At 39.9% G+C, this 21,894-nt stretch overlaps 1 protein-coding gene across 11 annotated transcripts in view; it reads right to left on the bottom strand.

Annotated features, from left to right (window-relative positions):
* Window positions 1-21,894, bottom strand: part of by (focal adhesion protein tensin) — an 826,913-nt gene that overhangs the window by 347,061 nt on the left and 457,958 nt on the right. For 2 of the 11 annotated variants that reach the window (XM_083142283.1, XM_083142285.1), the window contains exon 1: window positions 15,626-15,762. The exons of the other annotated variants lie outside the window; for them this stretch is intronic. In XM_083142283.1, coding sequence (XP_082998409.1) covers window positions 15,626-15,658 — 33 coding nt within the window. In that variant the 5' untranslated portion in view covers window positions 15,659-15,762. Of the gene's footprint in view, window positions 1-15,625; window positions 15,763-21,894 lie in introns of those variants that run through there. 11 annotated transcript variants of the gene reach the window in all.

Raw genomic sequence — 21,894 nt, 5'->3', positions numbered from 1 at the left:
GGTTCATAACCTGGTGGAGGCACAAATTGGTACCGATCCTACTTTAAACCATAGGTCAAGTCCCGCTTAGCCTTTCTGTGCATAAAGTGAACTTAAAAACAAACGCAAAATATGCTGAGTAAGTCCGAGAGCAACTTCTATGCACTAGATATACCCACTTGAAGGGGTATTTGTGGTTACAAGACTTAGATGAAGGAATAAGCACAAGGAAATGTACCGGTCTTACCCAGGTTCGAACCTAGGATCTCTGATATCGCACCCGACAGTTCGCCCTTAAATACGCCACTGATTCTCTCACCCTTTATGTTATTCCATGGCACCCTACCAGCTTTCCAGTACCTACTGCCAAACAACCAATCTCGTGCTGCATATGTGTGTACACAAGTTACTTTGGGACCTGCCAGCCCCATCTACTATGCACACTTATCCATTACACAAAAAACCAACAGGCACTACTTTGACGCAATTGCACCGGTAGAAGGACGTGTTTGCTCTAACCCCTCCGCCTCCCCTAGTTCATTTGATTCCCGAAATCAGCACCCTGTTTGGTTTCTCCTGCTTCACCCCCTCCCCTTCTCTGCTCTCCTCTTGTCGAGAGGGGGGGGGGGGGGCGAGTGAGTGGTCCTGGAACAACAAACCGCCGCATTCCAGGTGCTCTCCTGCTTCATGCACAGAAATGTTTGGCCTCCGCCCCCTTCGACTCACCTGCGAGAGCAAGTGTTGCCAGCTGTACACTTTTAGCTCCAAAAAAAAAAGTTATTGCAACACAGTTGAAGGGAGAGGGGGAACAATAGTGGTGGTAAGAGTCTGTTTTGAAGTCTACCGCAAAATTCCCCTTCACACAGAGACAGAAATGACAGTGCTCGACCTTTGGCCTAAGCAAGCAAAGCAACCTAACAACACTAAAGCTGGCTTTTGACGAAAGCATTTCCTTTAACATTTTTGCTACCACAAATGCTATGAAAATGCTTCCAACTATCTTATACCAGATAGTACTTTACACGCAAGCATTTCATGTAAATTTTCGGCTAGCTTTTGCGATTACAATGTATAATATGTACAGAATGAAAGGCACGTCCAGTTACACCATCTATGCTGAGTGCACTGTGTTTACATTTGAAACAACTAAAATATTCTTCCATACGTGTACAGTATACGTTATAAAGTATGTATTTAAGCAGCGCCATTGTTTTGTATCTAATAACGTTTTATACGAAACGTTATTCCTCTCGGTTGAATAGTTATCGGCTTTTAAAAATGTGAAGTGATACATCTCTCACGCGGCCGCCATTACAACTGCACTCGTGACCTAGAGGTCGCTTCTGATTGGTTACGCTACGAAAAATGATACAGACCGAGCCTATCCTTGAGAAATGTCATAAAATACGCCATGGCATCTGAAAAGCCATAAGATTTCTCACTTAACACGGTAGCATTTTGGTCATGGCATAAATGTTACGAAAAATGCTAAAGAAAATGCTTTCGTCTAAAGCGGGCTTAACTGAGCGTTGCAAGTGTTATAGTGGAACCACAAGGAAAGAAACCTGCGCAGACCCCATCGCGCTGGCGGGTGGGGGAAAAAGACAGGAGAAAGGAGCCTTCAGAGTCGCCAACGTCAGTGTTGCCAGACCTATTGATTCTCGGTAGGATTCCATAATAAACTATTGCTATGGCACCTCCGACGGCCAGCTCAAAAACACGTTTCCTGCTCATCTTTACTTGAACATGGAGGGGAGATGTGGAGTGGAACTCCACTCAGCCGTGAAAAGTGCTGTTTGAACTGTGAAATTTTGTCAAACGCTACTCAATTGTGCTAGGAAATTATTTTATTACTTTTACTACATTACTATTTTTAGATGACTGTATTTTATCCCACCCTAAACTCTATTTCTATTTTAGTTATTTTACGTCGCTTTTGTGCCTCTACGGGTAAGTACGACAATATGGATGAATGAAAAACTAATGAAATGGATGAAGTGACACAGACACAGTGAAAAACGTCCTTGCCTTACTAGGTAGAAACACTGACTTCGTAGCTTGGGCAAATTATGTTATACACATATATGTGTTTGTGGGTGTGTGTGTGTGTATTTCTAGCAGATGGGGACGATGGGTGGCACCCTAGCATAAGCGTTGCTATCTTGAATTATTGAGAAAGACATGCTGTCTAATTCACCAAATATATTTCACATACGTAATGCATTTTTTCATTGTGGTGCAGGCCGCGTGCCCACCCCTATCGATAGCTGTACACCGAACACCAGCAGAAGGCAAATTGATTTTTAATTGTTAGCATTCGACTTGAAAGATTGTGGAAAATCGCCGACAACTAAAGGCGGCACGTTAGCTTCATCTGTGAACACAACTTTCTACCATTTCCTGTCATAAAAATTCCTCGCGATAATAGAGGCATCCCAACCCCTTGTGTCGATGCTGAGAAAGGGCAAATTTGAGGGTGTTTTCCACGCACCCTCTAACCGGAAAATGCGGAAGAGATGAAAGATGTTGGTCGGTTCCTTCGGGCGGTTTACTTTCTTTTGTTTGAAACATGTCCACTCCTGAAATGGAGATCTTCGGTATATTTTCGCCAAACACAGGGTGCTGGGTTTAGCAGCATTGTTACAAAAGTATCTGTGACGTTTACACCGTAAACAATGCGCGCCACTCCCCCTTGCCCCCCCCCCAGTGCGCACAACTATGCCGCCCTTCCCCCCCCCAAGAACGTCGTTCATCCGCTTCTATTAGATCATCGGATTTTGTAGCAGAACTTCTGGTTTCCAAGGAACAATCTCCCGAATTTTTCAAATCTGACCTGGCAACACTGCCCCGAACACCGATAACGGCAGGGAAGTTGCGCGAACGCTTTGGACGGAAGGTTTTTTTCCTTGTGGTCGAGCTATAGATGGGCTTACATTCCAACTTGAGCGCTGCGGAAAGATCTTGAAACAGCAAGGGAGCCGTGAAACGAAAAAGTTTGGGAACCACTGCTCTAGAGCGTTTCTTGGGTTCTTTTGAATGTCACTTCGTCAATTTCATAATATCAGGGTGTGAAATCCTGGGGGGAGGGGGTGGATTACCCCCTACCAAATATTTTGGCCTCAAAAATACCCCCACCAAAAATTTCCTGGGGTGAGAGTTTCAAATATAAGAAACAAAAGATAAGCAATTACTTTTGACTTCAAATATACTTTACTAAGAATAATATGGAAAACACACAAAGTAGTGTGGTTGTGTGTTGAATACTCTCTCTCTCTCTCTCTCTCTCTCATTACCAGATTTGCATCAATACGCATAATAAAAGTAAAACAAGAATGCAAAACAATAATAACTATAAAATCTAATTGATTCATATTAACATAAAGCAAAAACTAAATAAAAGTTTAGAAAAAAAAACACCAACTATTTCGTAAAGTAAACAGTTAGTGAAGGAATTAGTTTGGTACTTTATAAATATCTGCTATGTATAAAAGTATCAGATTAATTTCTTTATATGCATTTAATAATAAGAAGAATAATGTATTTTTAATTATATAGTAATTTATTTTTACATTTAATAACAAAATATGCATATCGTATAATTTATAAATATGTGTGGGGGTGAGTTTGTAGATTAAGACCTTTCCCCACCCTTTTCATTATATCATCTCCCATCCGTCCTCGCGATTAGCCACAAGGGGGAGAAAAACGACGTAAAATAGCCTAAATCAATCCAGCCACCAGAGCCTCTTTAGTGTGCAATGCAGTCTTGTGTGCACTACTTGGAAGTGGAGTTGACATATCCTCTTCTCCACTCCCCGCTCTGGTGCTCACTCAGCCTCTCTCAAATTGGCATTTGGGTGGAGGGGAGAGATCTTGGAGTGAGTGTGGCCGAAATCATAAGTACTGTCGCGCTCAAGAATGTGTGGAGCTCTTGCACAAGGTTTATCAGACCCTTAAAATTCTACAGTTCGCAACACTGCGAAGATCTGGGTTAGGCACGTCGTCTGATGCGAAAAGTTTTGTTTTGGGGGAGAACGCACGCCCGGCAGATGAAATGCGTAACGCAGGGCAGAGAAAGAGAGAGAGACAAGCCAAACAGCGGCGTGTTTGTGTGCGTGCGCCCCCTGTTTACACCGGAAGTAAATAGAGGATCGAAGCCTGGCGCCGCCGCACTTCCAGACGGGGGAGGATGGAGTTGGGAAATCATCTCCCGTCACCATGGCAACCAGAGCGCGCGCATCGATAGAATCAGAAGCGTGGCCGAGATAGAGGTCGCCCCGTTACAACTGTCCGAGGTGGCTCTTTGCCAGGTCGGAGTCTGGGGAGAGGGGGAGGGGTCCTCCACGCTGCTTGAATAATGAAGGGCCCGACGCTCCCTAATTATTCAGTGACGTCAAACAAGGCTGCACCACGTAACCCTCTGCGATTCTTTTCAGGTGTCGTTTGGCGGTCTCTCTCTTTTTGAACCTTGCTTACATGCACATAACGTTTGATATACAATAATTAAACCAAAGTTCTGTCTTCCCCGTCAAACTAAGTGAATGATTTCGAGAGGAATAAATTCGCAGAAGTTCATTGGTTAATTTTATCTGGAGTGTCCAGATTTCTAGGCTTTAAAATGTGGCCTAATAGGCAGGCAAAAAGGCACATTTTTTTTTTGGAAAATACATACTACAGAGCATTCCCTCCCTGACATTCGCTACGAGACTCGGCGGCAAGCGGCCCGGCATTAGCGCTTGTCTTTCCCGGTGAACGGGTCCGCGACAGTCGGTAGAGTCGGCTATTAAAATTACACAGTTTTCATATTGTGTATAACCTTGACTACAGAAGGTGTTGAAAATGATGTCCCTCTGGTGCAACACATTCCTGGCATCTGCGAAGGAAATTGGCATTTACATGTGCAAGTTCGTCTACTGTAATTCTCCCGATTTCTCGTACAATACTCTCTTTTAACTCATACATGGTGTGCGGATTTTCCTTGTAAACTTTATTTTTTAGATTTTTCCTATTTTTCTTTCCACTTTTATTCAGAACTGACCCTGTTACTCTAAACTATTTTACGAGGTTTAATATAGTGGTCCTATGTGGAACGAGAACACCAGGAAATTTCGTTGCAAAACGTCGTCACACTTCTCCACAATTCCTCTTTCCGAAATACAAACGACAAGATAAATCCCTTGTTGTAATGTAAACTTTTGTGGTGCCATATTAAGCCACAAACTTCAACACACGGACATGACAAGACACAACTTCCGAGGGAGGATTATACTGGCGTCAGTCTGCAACGTCAACAGAAAGGGAAAGAGAGCGAAGGCAGGGAGAGCGAAAAAAAAAAAAAACAGACTGTAGCGTGTGACTGTCGCGGACCCGTTCACCGGGAAAGACAAGCGCTTATGCCGGGCAGCTTGCCGCCGAGTCTCGTAGCGAATGTCAGGGAATGCTCTGTATATTAGGCACTAAAATAAAGGGCATACAATCGAGGTTGTTTAATTTATCAAGATTTAAAGAGCGGTTTTTAAAAAATTAGTTATTTAAATCAATAATTTACAGAATAATATACGTAAGTAATTTGTAAATATCAGAATCACTTTTGGCGAAAGTACATTAATCTCGTAACGATTGAATGGTGTTTATTCGTCTCTTAGATACATTTTCAAAGGAAAGCATACGAGATGTACTGTTCGGGTGAGGCTCGTACAAAATGAAAATATAATATGTAAAATGAAAAAAAAAACACAAAAATTTCTATTGCTTTAAATCTCCAATAATTTTCACAGGCAAAAATAGCAAATATTTTGTGTAGAATAACATACAAAGTACTAATCATGTTAAACTGCAAATAGTGTCATTATTTTAAGTTCTAAATAAACATGGCCGCTGATAATATTTTGCGAAATTTCCTTGCAAAAGATGCCACAATTCAACTACAAAGATATACAAAGACAGCATGTTAAAATATGCCAAAAAAATATTAAGAAAGCATGTTCCTGGACCAGAAATAAGATCTTCGAATAATTGTATTTTTAATTACTCAACATATCGTCCATTTAAGTGAATTTATTCCTCCAAGAGAAGAAAGTTGGCAAATTATGCTGATTTTCACATTATGTAAACACAGGTTGCTAGGTGCCAAGGAAGCTCAAATTTTGCTAGGTTTAGCATTATTACGCTGCTACTGCAGGATATGGTGTAACATGTTGAACCAAACGCTGTTTAAAAATCTGACTCAATTTCGCGTCGAGTGGCAACACTGAATGGTAAAGAAATACATCAATTCCCGCATGAACACCAAAGAGGGTGCTCAAGTTTGGTGTTTGAAGGCCATCAGGGCTACAAGTATAATATGCTTGAGTGGGAGAAAAGGGGCGCATTATGTGAAAGCCCAAGGGAAAAAAGGCAAGTTGGGTTTATTGGTAGGACCCCACCATAAAGTGTCCAGTTTTTTAGGAAATGATAGAGAATGTCACTATTGGGGTACTATATTGAGGAATAGAAGCTGTGATGCTTCCCTTTGACCACTTAACGGTACTCCTCGGTTTTACAATGTTCAATGCTGTTTATATGAGGGGACATTGCAAAGAAGAGGTTGTAGACCTGCGCCAGAAGGATTTCAAGAAACGGAGGAGAGGGTAGGAGGGAGCTGGAGTTATAGTACTACACTGTTCCCATTTCCAGTTGGCGACTGGGAAACAACGAATCAGCGATCAGCCGAATTCTCTTCCGACTGTCATCGGGCATTTTCGTGTCACAAGGCACCGAAAGCTCCTGGCGGGACGAAAAAAATCAGCGTCCGGTACAGTGTTGCCACATGATGGGAAATCGAACCAAATTTTGAACGAAATGGAATGAAAAATACCAAAATTTCATGAAAATTTTCATGAAACTCAAAAATAGTACAGATTAGTACAGATTATGTACTATTTAATACTATTATTTTTAAAGGTTTATAGTGAAGGGAAAAACAGTGCAAACAGGGAAATTTTACCGCTTGGAAAGGGAAATTATGCCCTCAGATTGTGGCAACACTGGTCCGGTACACCAGATGTTGCCAAACGTCAGTGGCGTATACTGAGTCTAAGGTCTGGGCTATCTGACTACGTCACGTGGTTCTAGGCTATGAATAGAAATAAGTTTACCAACTCTTAAAACATCAGGTTGCCACCTTATAAGAAATCAGGTTGCCAACTCATAAGAAATCAGTTTGCCAACTCATAAGAAATCAGGTTGCCAACTCATAAGAAATCAGGTTGCCAACTCATAAGAAATCAGGTTGCCAACTCATAAGAAATCAGGTTGCCAACTTATAAGAAATCAGGTTACCAACTCACTGATATTAATAATTTTATTTACAATTTTTATCGATTTTTCTCCAGTATTTTATTCTCTAGACTTCAGGCTTTGCAGATAGCCTAGGTAGCCTAGAATATATGCTCCTGCCAAACGTACTGTAAAACGGGGCGAGAGAGAGAGTTCATCAGCGCCGTTACTGGATAAAAGTTGTACATTAGTACACAAAGAATGGAACATTAGTACACAAAACACTCACACACTGTACAAAGAAGCTAATAAAAACAACTGACAAAAACAGACGTACGCTTGGCAAACGCTGTAACGGGAGTGATGTTACCCCTACAGCTTTTACTTCGCAACTGACGTTGTTGACACTCATCTAGGCAGACACCTCCGTAGACGATTGGTGGACAGATAGAGGTCAACCGCCAGTTGGGCCTGCGATCAGTATAACAATATAACATCGGATGCAGTTACCTTTGACGGGGAAAAAGTGTTGCTATACGAGATTTCGTTGTCACGGTTAAGGGGAAGTTACGTCCAGACAATAATGCTGGTAAACGACGATTTTGGGGTGGAAAATATAACGTTACGTCGTTTTTTTTTAATATGGTTTTGGGATTGGCAAACATAATGGCACATCTATGCCTGACCAAGGTTCAAACTGAAACCCCTTGCTCTAGCACTCTCCCTTACCACTCTGCAACCGAGGCATGCACCTCCAAGGCGACGGCAACCGACAAAAGGGCAGCAGGTATTTCTGTTGGCAATTTGATCTTGATTTATATTACGTCGCTTTCATGCCACTTTCGACTCATCGCGACGACGGGGATGAATGATGATGAGAGTGAAATAATAAAGTGAAGGGATCTCACAACCGCGCATGGAGAGTACATCGCACACAACCTGACAGGGGGTTATACTAACTGTGGGCTTCGGCTCGGTTTTTGAGTTTTTGCTTCAAGTCCATTTTATGCACACGTAGGCTAATCGCAACCGGACCTAGAGTTTAAAGTGGGATCCGAAACACTCTGGGCCTCCATTTGGGATGGATTACCCATAAACTCCTGATTACAGGGAGATTACCACTACGCCAAAGGAGAAGCCCACGGCGCCAGAGCTTCGTTAGCAAGCTAACTAGGCTAGATATGCTACGTGGACGTGAAGTTGACTGCTGAGTGCCTTCTCAAAAGATCATCACTTATCGTTGGCGTATGCAAGGGGGGAGCTGATTGGGCTACAGCCCCCTAGTGAAGAACTCGGGAAAAATCACAGATAAATGCAAACTCTCTTTCAAATGTTCCCCGATTATCACTTTTGTCATCCAGCGAAGCGTAAAAATTGTAATTTTGAAATATTTTATTGTGTCCCCCCCCCCTTGAACGCAGCTATGTAATAGATGGCTAGCGGAAAAGAATTTGCCCTTTAAGGGCCTGAATAGCTCGTTGTTAATATTTGCTTTCACTTTAGAAGGACTTGTTGTTTGGCAGCAATAAATAGCCTGCAGAGTGCTTTTTACTTAAGACGGAACTTTGATTGAATTGTTGTTTTAGAGTCCACTTTATACACAGATAGGCTAATCGGGACTGGACCTTCAGTTTAAAGTGGTATCTGAACCACTAAGTGCTTCCACCGGGTATCGAACCCGGAACCCCTTGATTACAAGGCGACGACGTTACCAGTACACCATCGGGAAGGCTTAAGGCGGAACTGTCCATATTTTAGTCACTGCAGGAAATGCCATCATCCACTGACGTACGCAGGATTATTTTCGGGAGGGGTTGGTATTGTAAATGTGGATAGTTCATAGCCGCTTTCTGGAGAGCGGCATACACAATAAGATATTTCGTACATTAAAAATTTCCCACTTTCAAAAATGGCAATCCTTTTACTACTGTGTTTTTTACAAAGTTTGAATCCATTTTCTCAAAATTTCGGAGTGAGGTGTAGCCCCTTTTAGCCCCCTCTGCGTGCGCCAGTGCCGTAATCCAGAAACTTTCCCACGCTTGAACGTAAGAACAACAAACGCACACCCACAAACAAAACTGCAAAAGCAATCCAGGCTCCCAAATGTATACGAGAACGTCAGTATTGAGAAGCAAGACGTGTCGGTACACTTATGGCTGTTTATGGCAAAGAGCTGGCACAAACGGGAAGTGGACGCAGGCAATTTTGCGCCTAAAGAGCCTCGCTGTGATGCCTGTTTCTTGCCTCAGCCCTTCTCCTTGAATCTCCCACGTGATACGGCGTGACTGGCAGTTGAGGCGACGATAACCTTGTCTTGCGGTGCATTGGATTTGCCAAGGATTATGCAACTGCGATGCAGACGCTGCAAGCTTAGCGAATGCTCAGCCACGGTGCACTGGGACGTGATGTAGAGCCACAGACTGCATTTTGTGCTTCCAGACGTCTGGTACCGCACTGCAAAATGCTTTTACAAATGCATCTTATGAGCCAGAGGTCTCACTTTCGAACCAGGGTGCGAAATCGTTGAAGACTGGAGTGATGGGGGAGGAAGATATTAATTTACACACACAATGATACACATATTCATTATGTTGTTCCGTATAATAGCAAATTACTAAATATTTAAATATACAGTACTGCTTTTATATACATCAGATATTTATATTTATTTATTTATTTGCTCAATTTTACTTCACTTTTGTGCCACTTTTGGCTAATTTGCGAAGATGGGGATGAGCGATGATGATATGATGAATGGACATTGACAAATGTCGCCCAGGCCAGGATTCGAACCCGGGATCCCTGGCGTCGAAGCGTGTTTTGATAACCTCTCCGTCACGGGGGCCCCGCTTCTGATATAAATTGGCAAAATAATTCGTTTAGTAATTGGTTCAAAATGTTAATAAATTGCAAAATAGTTGAAATTGTTTAATTATATTTTAAGTTTTCATTTAATTTTTTGCTTCTTATTCATCTATTTGTCTTGCTATGTTGCTTTACCTTTATTATTCATATTTTGTTATTGGTGGTCATGAAACACACACAAACACACACCTCGTAATATCCTTCGTTCTTTCTAAGGGCCAGTTTTTCAATGTCCTGTTAAGCTTTCTGTTAACAAACTGCCAGTTGGAGATAACAGCCAGTCTTAACCAGCACCGGGTTTTTCAATGTGAAAGTAACTGCCAGATAACTAAACCATGGTTCCTTCTCCGAAACAGTGTGTTGGCAATTCTGAAGCACGAAAATTACAGGAAATCGATTTGCGCGCCATCTGTTAGTATAGTTCCAAACCGCGTCGACTGGCACACAGCCTGGCGTTTAAATATAGAACTACAAGCGCGCCGCGCTCTAAAGCACGTTATTGCATTGGCAAACAATAGGAACAATGGCTGCGTATCCATCTTGTATGCTTACGAAATCGCTGCGGGACGGCGTAGGTTCGAATCCGGCTCTGGTCGGAATTTATTCGGCCTACGTATAGGGCCGGTGGCAACCCACCATCGTGAGGAAATTGGGGAGCTCCGAGTTAGTGAGCGTAATCCGGTCACGGAGACCTACTATAACGGCTGGGGATACGTCGGGCTGACCCCCCGACTATTCCAATACTAGTTGAAGATCTCCGGAGGGAGACCGGCAGTCGGTAGGTATGCCTAGGCCCTTCATGGGCTGTTTTATTATGCTTACGAAATAAATTAACGAAAGACAGCACTACAAATTTGGTTTTCTTCTAATAAAGGTCAATCCCACGTGGGGAAAATGATGTTATGAGGCGCAAGCGCAGACACTTTCTTGTAGAAGAAGCGTGAAGATCTCGAAAGTCGAGACATTAATAACATATGCTTGTTGATATAAACACTATTATTATTAATAAAATGTAAATATTGTACATTTGACTGCATGCTTTGTACCTCTCTATGCATGTTGTTGAGCGAAAAAACATCATGTTAATAGTAAGCATGCTTTCTAAACTTCTAAAAATATGAAGGTACGAGTAAAAATAATTTTAAAATTTACTGTGATATTTCTCCGAGAAGATCATTCAACAATAAAGCGTGAATTGAAGGCAACATACGTAACAAATAATTGACAAGAAAAAAAAAATCCGTGACCAGGACTTGAACTCGTATTACAAAAGACAACACGTTCCGAGAGGTCGTGCCGCTAACCACTGCACCAAATTACTGATTAGAGATTGTCCCGCCTGGACACAAATTCTCTAACACAACCTTGCCAAGCGAATTCTAGCAACTACGCTGCTTAATTTCCATATTTGCATGGACGTTGGTAAGCTCTGCCAAACAAAACAAGTATTTTTCTGTACAAATTTAAAAGTTTTATGAATCATATTTTGTTTAATCTGACAGTGAAGTTGCGAGTGTGGAACTTCGATAGCTGCACGAGGCATCCATGTTGCTTTGTAACTTCCAGTTAGGCTGGTAACTGCAAGAAGAAGTACCAGTAAAGATAATCGCCACCAGAGTTCCAGTTACGAGCTAACTGTACATTGAAAAACCGAAAATTTCACTAACTTCCAGTTACGTGCTAACATGAACCTTAACTGAACATTGAAAAACCGGCCCTAAGTGTTTCTGATAATTTCTTAGTCAAGGTTGAGTTTTAAGTCCACTTTATGCACTGTAAGACTAATCGGAACTGGACCTACAGTTTAAAGTGGGATCCGTACCACTATGTGCCTCCACCGGGTATCGAACCCGAGACCACTTGATTACAAGGCGATGACGTTACCACTACGCCATCGGGGAAGCGCTGATAACGTCTTAGTAAAGTATATTTGAAGTTAAAACTTATATTTGTTCTTGTAAGAAAAACTCTCCCCCCCGGAATTTTCGCACCCTGGTCATTCATCACCATCGTCCCGATCAAATCCATAATGTGCATTTATCCATTGTGTGGTTGAAGAACGGATGACGGACTACTTTGTTATTATTCGTTAAAACTGGTTGTACCTAGGTATGAACATTCAGTAGCGAGAAAAAAAAGCACGTCTAATGTTTTAAATTTACATTTTTCCATATTTTATGTAACTCAGGGTGCGAAATCATTGGAAGGGGGAGGGAACTCTTAATCTATACACACACACACACACACAAATATATATTTATAATGTTATTAAATATAAAAGTAAATTACTAAATATTTTTAAAAATACATTATGATTAAATGCATATAAATTAATATATAAAGTAGGAAACTATTCGTTTAACTGGTTAAAGATGTAAATTAATTACGAAATAATTGAAATATAGTTATACTATGCATAAGTCTGTTTAGTTTTTCCTTTCTATTAATATAAATCAATTAAATGTACTGTTATTGGTGTAAATCTGTTATGATCTCTTGAAAGGGAGAAACTCTCACAACCATACTGCTTTGTGTGATTTTCCATATTATCTTTAGAAAAGTATATTTGAAGTCAAAACTAATCTTAAGTTGTTATATTAAAAATTCTACCCCTCCCTCAATTTTTCTGTGGTGGAGAATATTTTAGGTCAATGTTGGCGTTGGGGAAAATCCACCCGTCTCCCACACAGGATTTCGCACCATAAAATTTGTTTCAGAACGCAGAAACCAACACCACATAAAGCCAAAACAACAGAAAACATATTTTCCACTTTGTGGCGGGAGTACAGAGGGTCAAAAAAAAGGTACCATAACCAAAACGGAAGAAAATAAAACCTTCCTAGTAAAATTGCTCACGTGAAAAACAAAATCCCGATTCCGATTGGTTGACCTTCTGTCTCATCTTTTAAAAATGCCAGAAAATCTAGGATTTTATTTTGTTTTAATGCCATGCCAGTTTGTCGCTTTACGCGATGAAATTTGCAGCTGACAAAAAAAAAATGCGCTTGCCTCGCCTGATCCATTTGTTTGGACATTTTCAAAGCGAAGTGTGGCATCTACCAAGGCTTCTTTTATGCGCAGAGGGAGAATCGGCTGGTTTGGAAGGCCGCTGGGATTTGACTGAAAACGGCACACCGCCCACTCACGGAGGTATCAAGGTCGTCAGCTGTTGACTTCAACTCTTCTTTTATGGAAGAAGACGGGGGAAAGGGGGGATGTTCAAAGTTTACAGCGTGAAGTTGAGTAATGCCATGTGATGTCACACAAGGAGTGTGCGGGACTGCAACACACGTCACCTTCCCTCAAACTGCAAGCAATGAGATTTCCAACTGACATTAGCTTTGCTTAGCAAACACCTAGCAGTTTCTTCTCACCCTTCGCCGGCTGTGGTGTGCTCTAGCACTTCCACAATGTAAAGAGTTTGGTGTAAAATAAAGCCGAGAGTAAGTTTTAAAATGCTTGAAAGCCATCATTATAACATAGGTATAGTCGATAAAAGGATCAAAAATTTTGATCTTGCACCGTGTTGCTGAACCAAAATATAAGCAAGAAATCCACATACTACAAAAATAGTAGTAATCAGTACAATAGTAGTAAAAATAGTAAGTAAAAGGAGAGTTACAACCCCCTGGACGCGCAAAGAAATGGCTCAACATTTTAAAAATATTGATAACGTTCCACCATCCACTGTTGGCTGATAAAAGAGTTATACAGTTATCACCAAATGGAAAGATAAGCATTGTTGCTTATGTTTGCAATTACATGACAAAGCAAGACACTATTGGCAGCGGCACGGGGGGGGGGGGAGGGGTGCACCCTCAGTTTTCATCCGAATAGTAATAACAACAAATTTATAAGTGAATACATATGGAATCTAGTTTACTATTGCAATAATCTGCTGTTTGAATATCGGTGGCAACAGACAAGTCTAAAGTGTAATCCAACCTTTGTGTGATAACTGTTGTTTTTTTTTCTAAATTATTATTTACAAAACAATTATTTTAAAGTGTAATTTTTCTTTTTCTTACTTTTAAAATATTTTTAGTGCTTTATATAAATTAGTTACGATGTTGTTGGTTTTTTAAAAATGTTATCCCTACCTTTTTTCACTATCTGTATTTCACTTACACATTATCAATATATATTATATACTTTTGTTCTGTATAGCCTACAAATTTGCTGAGCGTAGTTGTAAATTATTCAAAATCAGTGCAAGTGTAAGTGCAACCTTACTGTAAACAAAAAACAACAACAATGACAAGCTGAATACTGTGCGCATAACGAAAATTAAATATTTAACTCACTGTTTCTTCGTTCAAGATCTTGGTGCCACCTGTGCAGACACATATACAAGGATATGGCGTCAAAAAATGCTTTATTTCCTCGTCGTATATTCTATATTTTTCTTCTTTACTAATATCAGCTTGGGGAGGAGGGATCTGGGCAGTGCTGTGCGTATTGGTGTAAACAACGATAGTCTACATTCTACACGTAGATTACATAATCTATGTAAACAACATGGCGAAAGGTGATAACTTAGTAACGGACGCTGTGGAATTAAAATAAAATTATACTGCGTATCAGTTGCTGATGAGTGAGGAGAACTTTTCATACTCTTTCTTCCAAATTCGAACAATTTCTCACCTAGGAAGAAACCTAATATAGGAAATATTCTAGTGTTTTATGGGGAAAAGACCACTCTTGGCTCACGACTGCCATCTGTTGTTGTTTTTTGCATACTATTTATCTTCTTCCATAGTTGATGATAGAAGAGAAGATACATTTTGTTGTAAATGGGATTCTTTTCATTTCGTTAGGAACCAATACAGGTGAAAATGTCGCTTTCCTTTCATGAAACCCTTGAAAATTAATTTTAATGCACTTTAGATTGTCTAAGTAGTCTATGTAAATTACAACCCAATGTAATCTACGCGTAAGATTACGTGTAGACAACGCATGTAGACGTAAACTTATAGTCTACGGCAGATCACTGGATATGGGTCAATGAAGGAAAGTACAAACGATTTTCATTTAGAAAAAACTACTGCAAAACAGTAGGATATCGATTAACAATGCTTATTGAAGACGGTATGTGTGTCACGTAATATACTAATTACGACGAACGCATCATCATTAACAGTGCCTAGCTGAACTCTACGGTAAAACATTGTATCAGTTATATCTGCACAAAAGGACATTGATGCACTACTACTGCTATGAAAAAAACACCTGTTTAAAATACCTGTTTCGAACCGTCGTGAATACCAAACGCAGTGTCGATACAGCGTTAAATTACACTTGGGCTACTCAGCTCAGAACGACTTGACGAAAACAAATGCTAAACGCTTACGTTTTCAATCGAACACGAAGCAATTTCTTTCCTCTTCGAAACATCACACACACACGCTCCACTTACACCAAAAAACACATCGATGCTACACAACACGTGCTTCACGAAATGGCAAACTTTGGCAACACTGTACACACAGATCACACAACTGGACAAGGCGATTTGCTTTTTTACCTGCTCCTTGGATGACAGTATCCGGGGTTTCATGTCGATCCCGGCCGGTGCGGCTCCAGAACACTTCCAAGTTGCACGGTGGTCCAACAAAACACTGTCGACACGCGTTCACTGCGATCCGAACCACGCAATCTCGTTCCTCCAACCAAACCCGCCAACACGCATGGTTTCTGACCATATTATATCGCCACCTTTCCCCTTAACTCCGCGCGCAGTGTTGCCACGTCACAAATATTCCCCCTTTCGCTCCACGAGAGCCGGTGGACAAGGGTTGCCGTAATAAGTTGACGCTGTTATTTTGCGCAAAATTTTGCTTTCGCGTATATGGTGACGGAGATAAGGCACCTTAACCCCAAGGTGAGTGGTGGGAAGGGGGGGGGGGCAGTCCCATTAAACGGCTGATAGTTTGTTTTCAAGTTTGCTTGGTAACTCCGGACTGCAGTTGAGATTTTTGCATTTGTTTTCAGTTCATTTTATGCGCAGATAGGCTAATCTGAACTTAACCTACGGTGGCAGCGGCGGCGTCAGGATTAATCGCATAGGGGGTGCTGAGGAGGCGCGGAATGAAATTTACGGGCTACAACGATGGAAAAAAAAGAAAACATAACATGCATACTTTAGTCACTACATCAAATACTGATGAACGTTTTGTAGGCTTCCATGATAATATTCCATGATAATATTCAATTGAAACTGCTTTTGTTATTTGATTTTAGTTATTTAGCGACGCATTTCTTCCACGTTTTTCTAATCGCGACGACGAGGACGAGTAATGGTATGAGGGGTTTAATAAAGAGATACAAAGAACGCCCATGCCGGGGATTCGAACCCGGGATACCTGGCATCGTAGCGCTCTGTGATAGCCACTCCACCATGTAGGCAGGCGCCATTGAAACTGAAAACTAGAGACTTGCCTCATTTTTGCTTGCTTTGGCCATACCAACTACGTCTTTTGTAATTTGATAGCCTTTTCAAGGCAGGCCAATGACAGCGATGTATTGTGTATTACAAAAGAAGAAACTGTTCTTAACATTTTATCAACAACAATGAAGAAAGAAAGACACCAGTACATGCAAGTAAATGCATCAATGGCTGTCGTAAGCGGTCTAACTCCAAAGGGTATCGAAACAGGGACTCTTATGCGAAGACGACGTTACCACCATGCTATCGGGAAAGCTCTGACAACTTGCATGTGTAAAAGATATCAAATGTTCAAACAATGAGGTACAGGACCTTTTAGTGAGTTCTGCAAGGAGCTCCAAAACCAGTATGGCGTCCAATTTAGCAACTACACGGCATCCCGTGGCGGAAAAGTCAGTCACGACCCCTGGTCAAGGCATAGTTGTAACATTTGTCCCCATCACCCATTTCATTCGTTTCATGTCATGTATAATCCTCATCGTTGCCATTAACCCAAGAATTATAAATGCGACGTAAAATAACAGAAATAGAATGCGTAAAGCGCTTATTCATGTCATTCTCAAACAAGCGTTCGGAATTGTTTTAGCAGTCAATGATTTTCTCTCCCTACTCTCTCGAGCAATTGACTTCATGAGATCGCCATTGATGGTTCCAACCAGGACCGTACCCAGCATTTTTTTTATATAAATACACACACCGGGAGCGTATATTCCAGGCTAGCTAGGCTATCTGCGAAGCCTGAAGCCTAAATAGTAAAATACTGAAGATAATGGCAATTCTTAGGAGTTGGCAACCTGAATTCTTAGGAGTTGGCAACCTGAATTCTTAGGAGTTGGCAACATGAATTCTTAGAAGTTGGCAACATGAATGCTTAGGAGTTGACAACATGAATTTTTAGGAGTTTGCAACCTGACTACCGTTGGGGTGGCAAAGCGGCTTCCTTGAAGACGTCAAGAATGAGCCTATTAGTCTTCTCCCTTCCTCCATAGCCTAGGACCAGGTGTCATACTGAGCTAGTCCAGGTTTTAGACTCAGCATACACCACTGACACACACACACACACACACACACAGAGTGGCGGCTATTTGTGGGGATATGGGGGTGGTTGCCGTCGACTTTTTTGGCCACTTTTGCGCCCGTACTATGGTCTCTTAATTAATGCTTGTCTACCAAGATAAAATAACTGTCCTTGCCCTCTCTCCTTCCCCAGTTTTGGCACCCAATCGCCGAAACTGGTCAGGATACTTTTGAGTTGTTTTTTTTTATTATTTTTTTGTGCGAGCCATAGGCTGTACGCACTACATACTTTTAATTTTTTCTACAATATTTTCTTACATTTAGCTTTCTTTTAAGCTTTCTCTTACTTTGTCCCCTATATACACATTCTTCCCCTCCCTCAACAGTTCTTCTTCCAGTCTTTCTTCCACGCCCAACTTCTCTTTTCCTGCACTCTCACCAAAAAAACGCATACATTTTACTTTACACACATTTACACTATAAAGATGGCTCGTCTGGAGCATGATCACTCATTTCCCTGCCTTCTCTAATAGCTTTCCCCCGCCGTTCTCTTACTTCTCCCAGGTATTTCCCCACTTGCTGCCCCGCTTCCCTTATCTTTATTCTGTTGTCTACCACTTCTATGACCTCCCTCCCTGTTAAGTTTTTCATCCATTTGTCCCGTAGGGGACGTGTAGAAGGGCAGTTCAGTAGGATATGCTCGTCCGTCTCCTCCCCATCGCACAAAGAACAAAGAACATATCGTTTCCCCGGCTTCGTTTCTCTTCCTTAGTTGTTTCCAACCCCCTAATCTGAACCATGCCAGCGCGCCTCTGTTTCCAAATTTCCTTTATTTTCTTTTACCAGAACCATTGAACAGCCACGATAATTATATGTTTAGAAAATAATATATTTATGAATTAAATTACACGCATTAGCAATTATTATTACAATAAAGAATTCTAAATGTGAGTTAATCCATATACACTTTTATGCACAGGTAGACTAATTGGGATTGGACGTACAGTTTAAAGTGGGATCCGAACCACTGTGTGTCTCCACCGGGTCTCGGTGGACAAGGCTTAACATTAAGAGGCCATACTGCCAGAGCAAAAGTAGTTATAAAACTAAAAGTACTCAATATCGCAGGCTGCTGACTTCTGAAGACTGCCTCTCCACACAACAAAGATTCATTTATACAAGGACAAAATTGAAATTTTTACAAGTTTGAAAATTCGTCGGTTATTTTCGTAGCTTTTAAAGGTTCACATTTAAAAATTTCATGGCTCGAAAGGGGGGGGGGGATAGCCCCTACCCTGGGTACGGGAATGGTTCCAGCTTCGATTTCCGGCTTGCTAATTCTTCGTGACTTGTCACTTTTCCAATTTCACCAAATCCCTACTCATCTTCATCGCCGAGGATGATCAATAGGGACACAAAAAGTTGCGCTACGTAAAAAAAAAAAGCCAAAAAAAAACTAATTATGTGTCGTTTAATCAGGCACCGGGTATTGTCCTCGCGTTGTCGACTTTTGAACTCGACGACACCGAATTTCCCGGGTTCAGATCCTACGTGGGTATTCGTGTTCTTCATAAGTGTACGTTCATCATATCATCAGTCATCCTTATCGTCGCGATTAGTCATGAGTGGCAGAAAAGAGAAGTAAATGAGCCAAATCAATCAATAATTGTAATCTCTATGTTTCTGCATACATACGGAAAACGATGAGATAGAGGAAGAAATAGAGAAAGAGAGGGAGAACTAGAGAGAGATGAAAAAATAGAGAAATAAGGGAATGGAGATACAGATAGGAAGAAAGAAAAATGAAACGGAAGAAGAAATAATAAGGGAGACATAGAGAGAGAGAGAAGCACAGAAGAAAGACAATGAAAGAAAGCAACGGAGAAATAAGCAAAGATCGGGAGAAGGAATAGAGAGAAAGAGTTAGTGGAAAAATATAAGAAGAGTGAAAGAAAAGTAAAGAAGAAGAGACAAAGATAGAAGCACAGAGAAATAAAAATGAAATAAACGAATAAAAACAAAGCAGGATTTAGAAGAAAAGAGACAGAGAAATACACAAAGAAACAGAGAGTATGAGAGAAACAATGAATGAAAAAATGAGGAAAACAGAAAGACGTGAATGGCAAAGGATAAGAAAAAATGAAAGAAAGCAATAATAAAAAAGATAGAGAATTAGGGGTAGAAATAAAGAGAGAGAGAAGAAAAAGAAGAAAGGAGAGAATGAACAACGGAAGACAGGGAGAGATAGAAAAAGAATATTAACACTAGCAATCTGAACAACAAAGCTGAGTGCACCACAATTTTTTGTCTGGGGGGGGGGCAAGTACCAGTAGGATAAAAGTGCCAATAATAATAATGACATTATTATTATTATTATTCTTATTATATAATACTTTGTGGAGTACCTCAAGGGTCGCCACTTGGCCCAATTCTGTTCGCTGTTTTTATCAATGATGTTACATTATGTTTTAAATCTAGCACATGTTTACTATATGCAGATGATATAAAAATATTTAAGAGTATTTTAACAAATAATGATGTCGCTCAACTTCAGGCTGATCTCGATAGAATGACATATTGGTGCAAGATTAATGAAATGGAAATTAACTTCAAAAAGTTTAAAGTTTTAAGATGTACTAAGAAAGTTCATTATATAGTCTCCAACTATTTTATTTATGAAAATAAAATCCAAGTGTGCGACAGTCATAAAGACTTAGGAATAGTAATAGACTCCTCTCTCATTTTTGATGAGCACATTTCAGAAATTTGCAAAAGAGCAAAGAGAATGCTTGGTTATATATTTTTCTCATGGAAAGTTTTTAAAAAGGAAGATACCTTAATATTCCTGTATAAAACGATAGTTCGTCCTATTCTTGAATATGCAAATGAATTATGGTTTTTGACTGCAACCAGTCACCTTCAAAAAGTTGAATCAGTTCAAAAACTTTTTATCAGGTTATTATGCACAAAGTTTAAAAAAAATTACTATGACCAACATTACTCTGAATGGTTATCACAGTTGAATATGTTTTCCTTAGAAGAAAGAAGAAAAATGAAAAGGTTAAATTTTGTAGAGAAGATATTAAATTTCCAAGTTGACAGTGAATACTTTTTGAAAAATATAGCTTATAAAATTCCCAGATATTCACATAGGTATATCTCAATTCTCACATGCCTAAACAAGGCAAGAGGTTTAGTAGCAGATCTTGTTGAAACCTACAATTTGAATTTATGTTGATGTATAAAATTGTAGGATCCACTGTTTTATTTTATAATTATGTATTCAATTTTTTTTTAATTTTGTATAACATAGTGGTTGTTTAATCGAACATTCACTTCAATAAATATGATCATTATTATTATTAGAACAATACACAGTTAATTGCACAATATTATATAACAATAAACAATTATTAGTATCAGAGATATAATAGATCTCATTGAAAACTGTAACTTGAAGTGTAAATATGCTAACTTGTTATGTTATGTTATTCTACAGCTTATGTATTTTATTCGTGTAACTTTGTACTTTTGTATTTGACTTAGTGCTGTATTAGGTTTCATACTGTGCTCAACACTTAAAATAAAATAAAAAATAAAAAAATAAAAATAAACGATTATTATGAGCATTTTATCCTGGTATTTTTCAACACGTTCAATTCCACATTAGCTAATAATGGAAACAAGCACACAAACTGTATTTTTGAAAGACAAAAATGACGAATATAATTATTTTCGTACATGGGTAGCTTTCATGTAGAACATATGTTTTACACATATGCAACATAGAGCGACGTAAAATTAGAAAATACATATGCAACATGTTAACACTAAATTGTGCAAGTATTCAATGTTTCTTCAATACATATAAATAATATTTAATTTAAATACATTACATATAATCAATGCATCCCCCTCATTACAAACCAACAGCAAAAATGATATAAATTGTCTCTCACACACGTGTGTGTTCCTTTTTCTCGAAACAATTGTTCATACATTTAAAACAAAACTGTTCAGCAGCAACAGTCTGAAGTACATATTTGGTCTAACTTCTCTTTCTGGTATTTTACAATGTATGATGAGCGAAGCGAGCAAGAAAATTCATTTAGATCCAACTCTTGCAAACCGAAAACAATATTGATTTAATATGGCGTAAATAATTTCACGGGATGCCATGACATTTCCTCTTTTACAACTTTTCTATCTTTTAGATCGTTCGGTGCCCAGGTCCGACTTCCGCTGCTCCTAGCTAGAGCTCTGAACTTGATGAGACTGTAAGAAAAGTAGAGGAAGCAAGAAAATTTTACAAAACGTATTTCTATTTGCAT

The sequence above is a fragment of the Lepisma saccharinum genome, chromosome 20, assembly GCF_977018435.1.
Source record: "Lepisma saccharinum chromosome 20, izLepSacc3.1, whole genome shotgun sequence".
Lineage (NCBI taxonomy): Eukaryota > Metazoa > Arthropoda > Insecta > Zygentoma > Lepismatidae > Lepisma > Lepisma saccharinum.
This window is presented reverse-complemented; position numbering and strand designations above follow the sequence as displayed.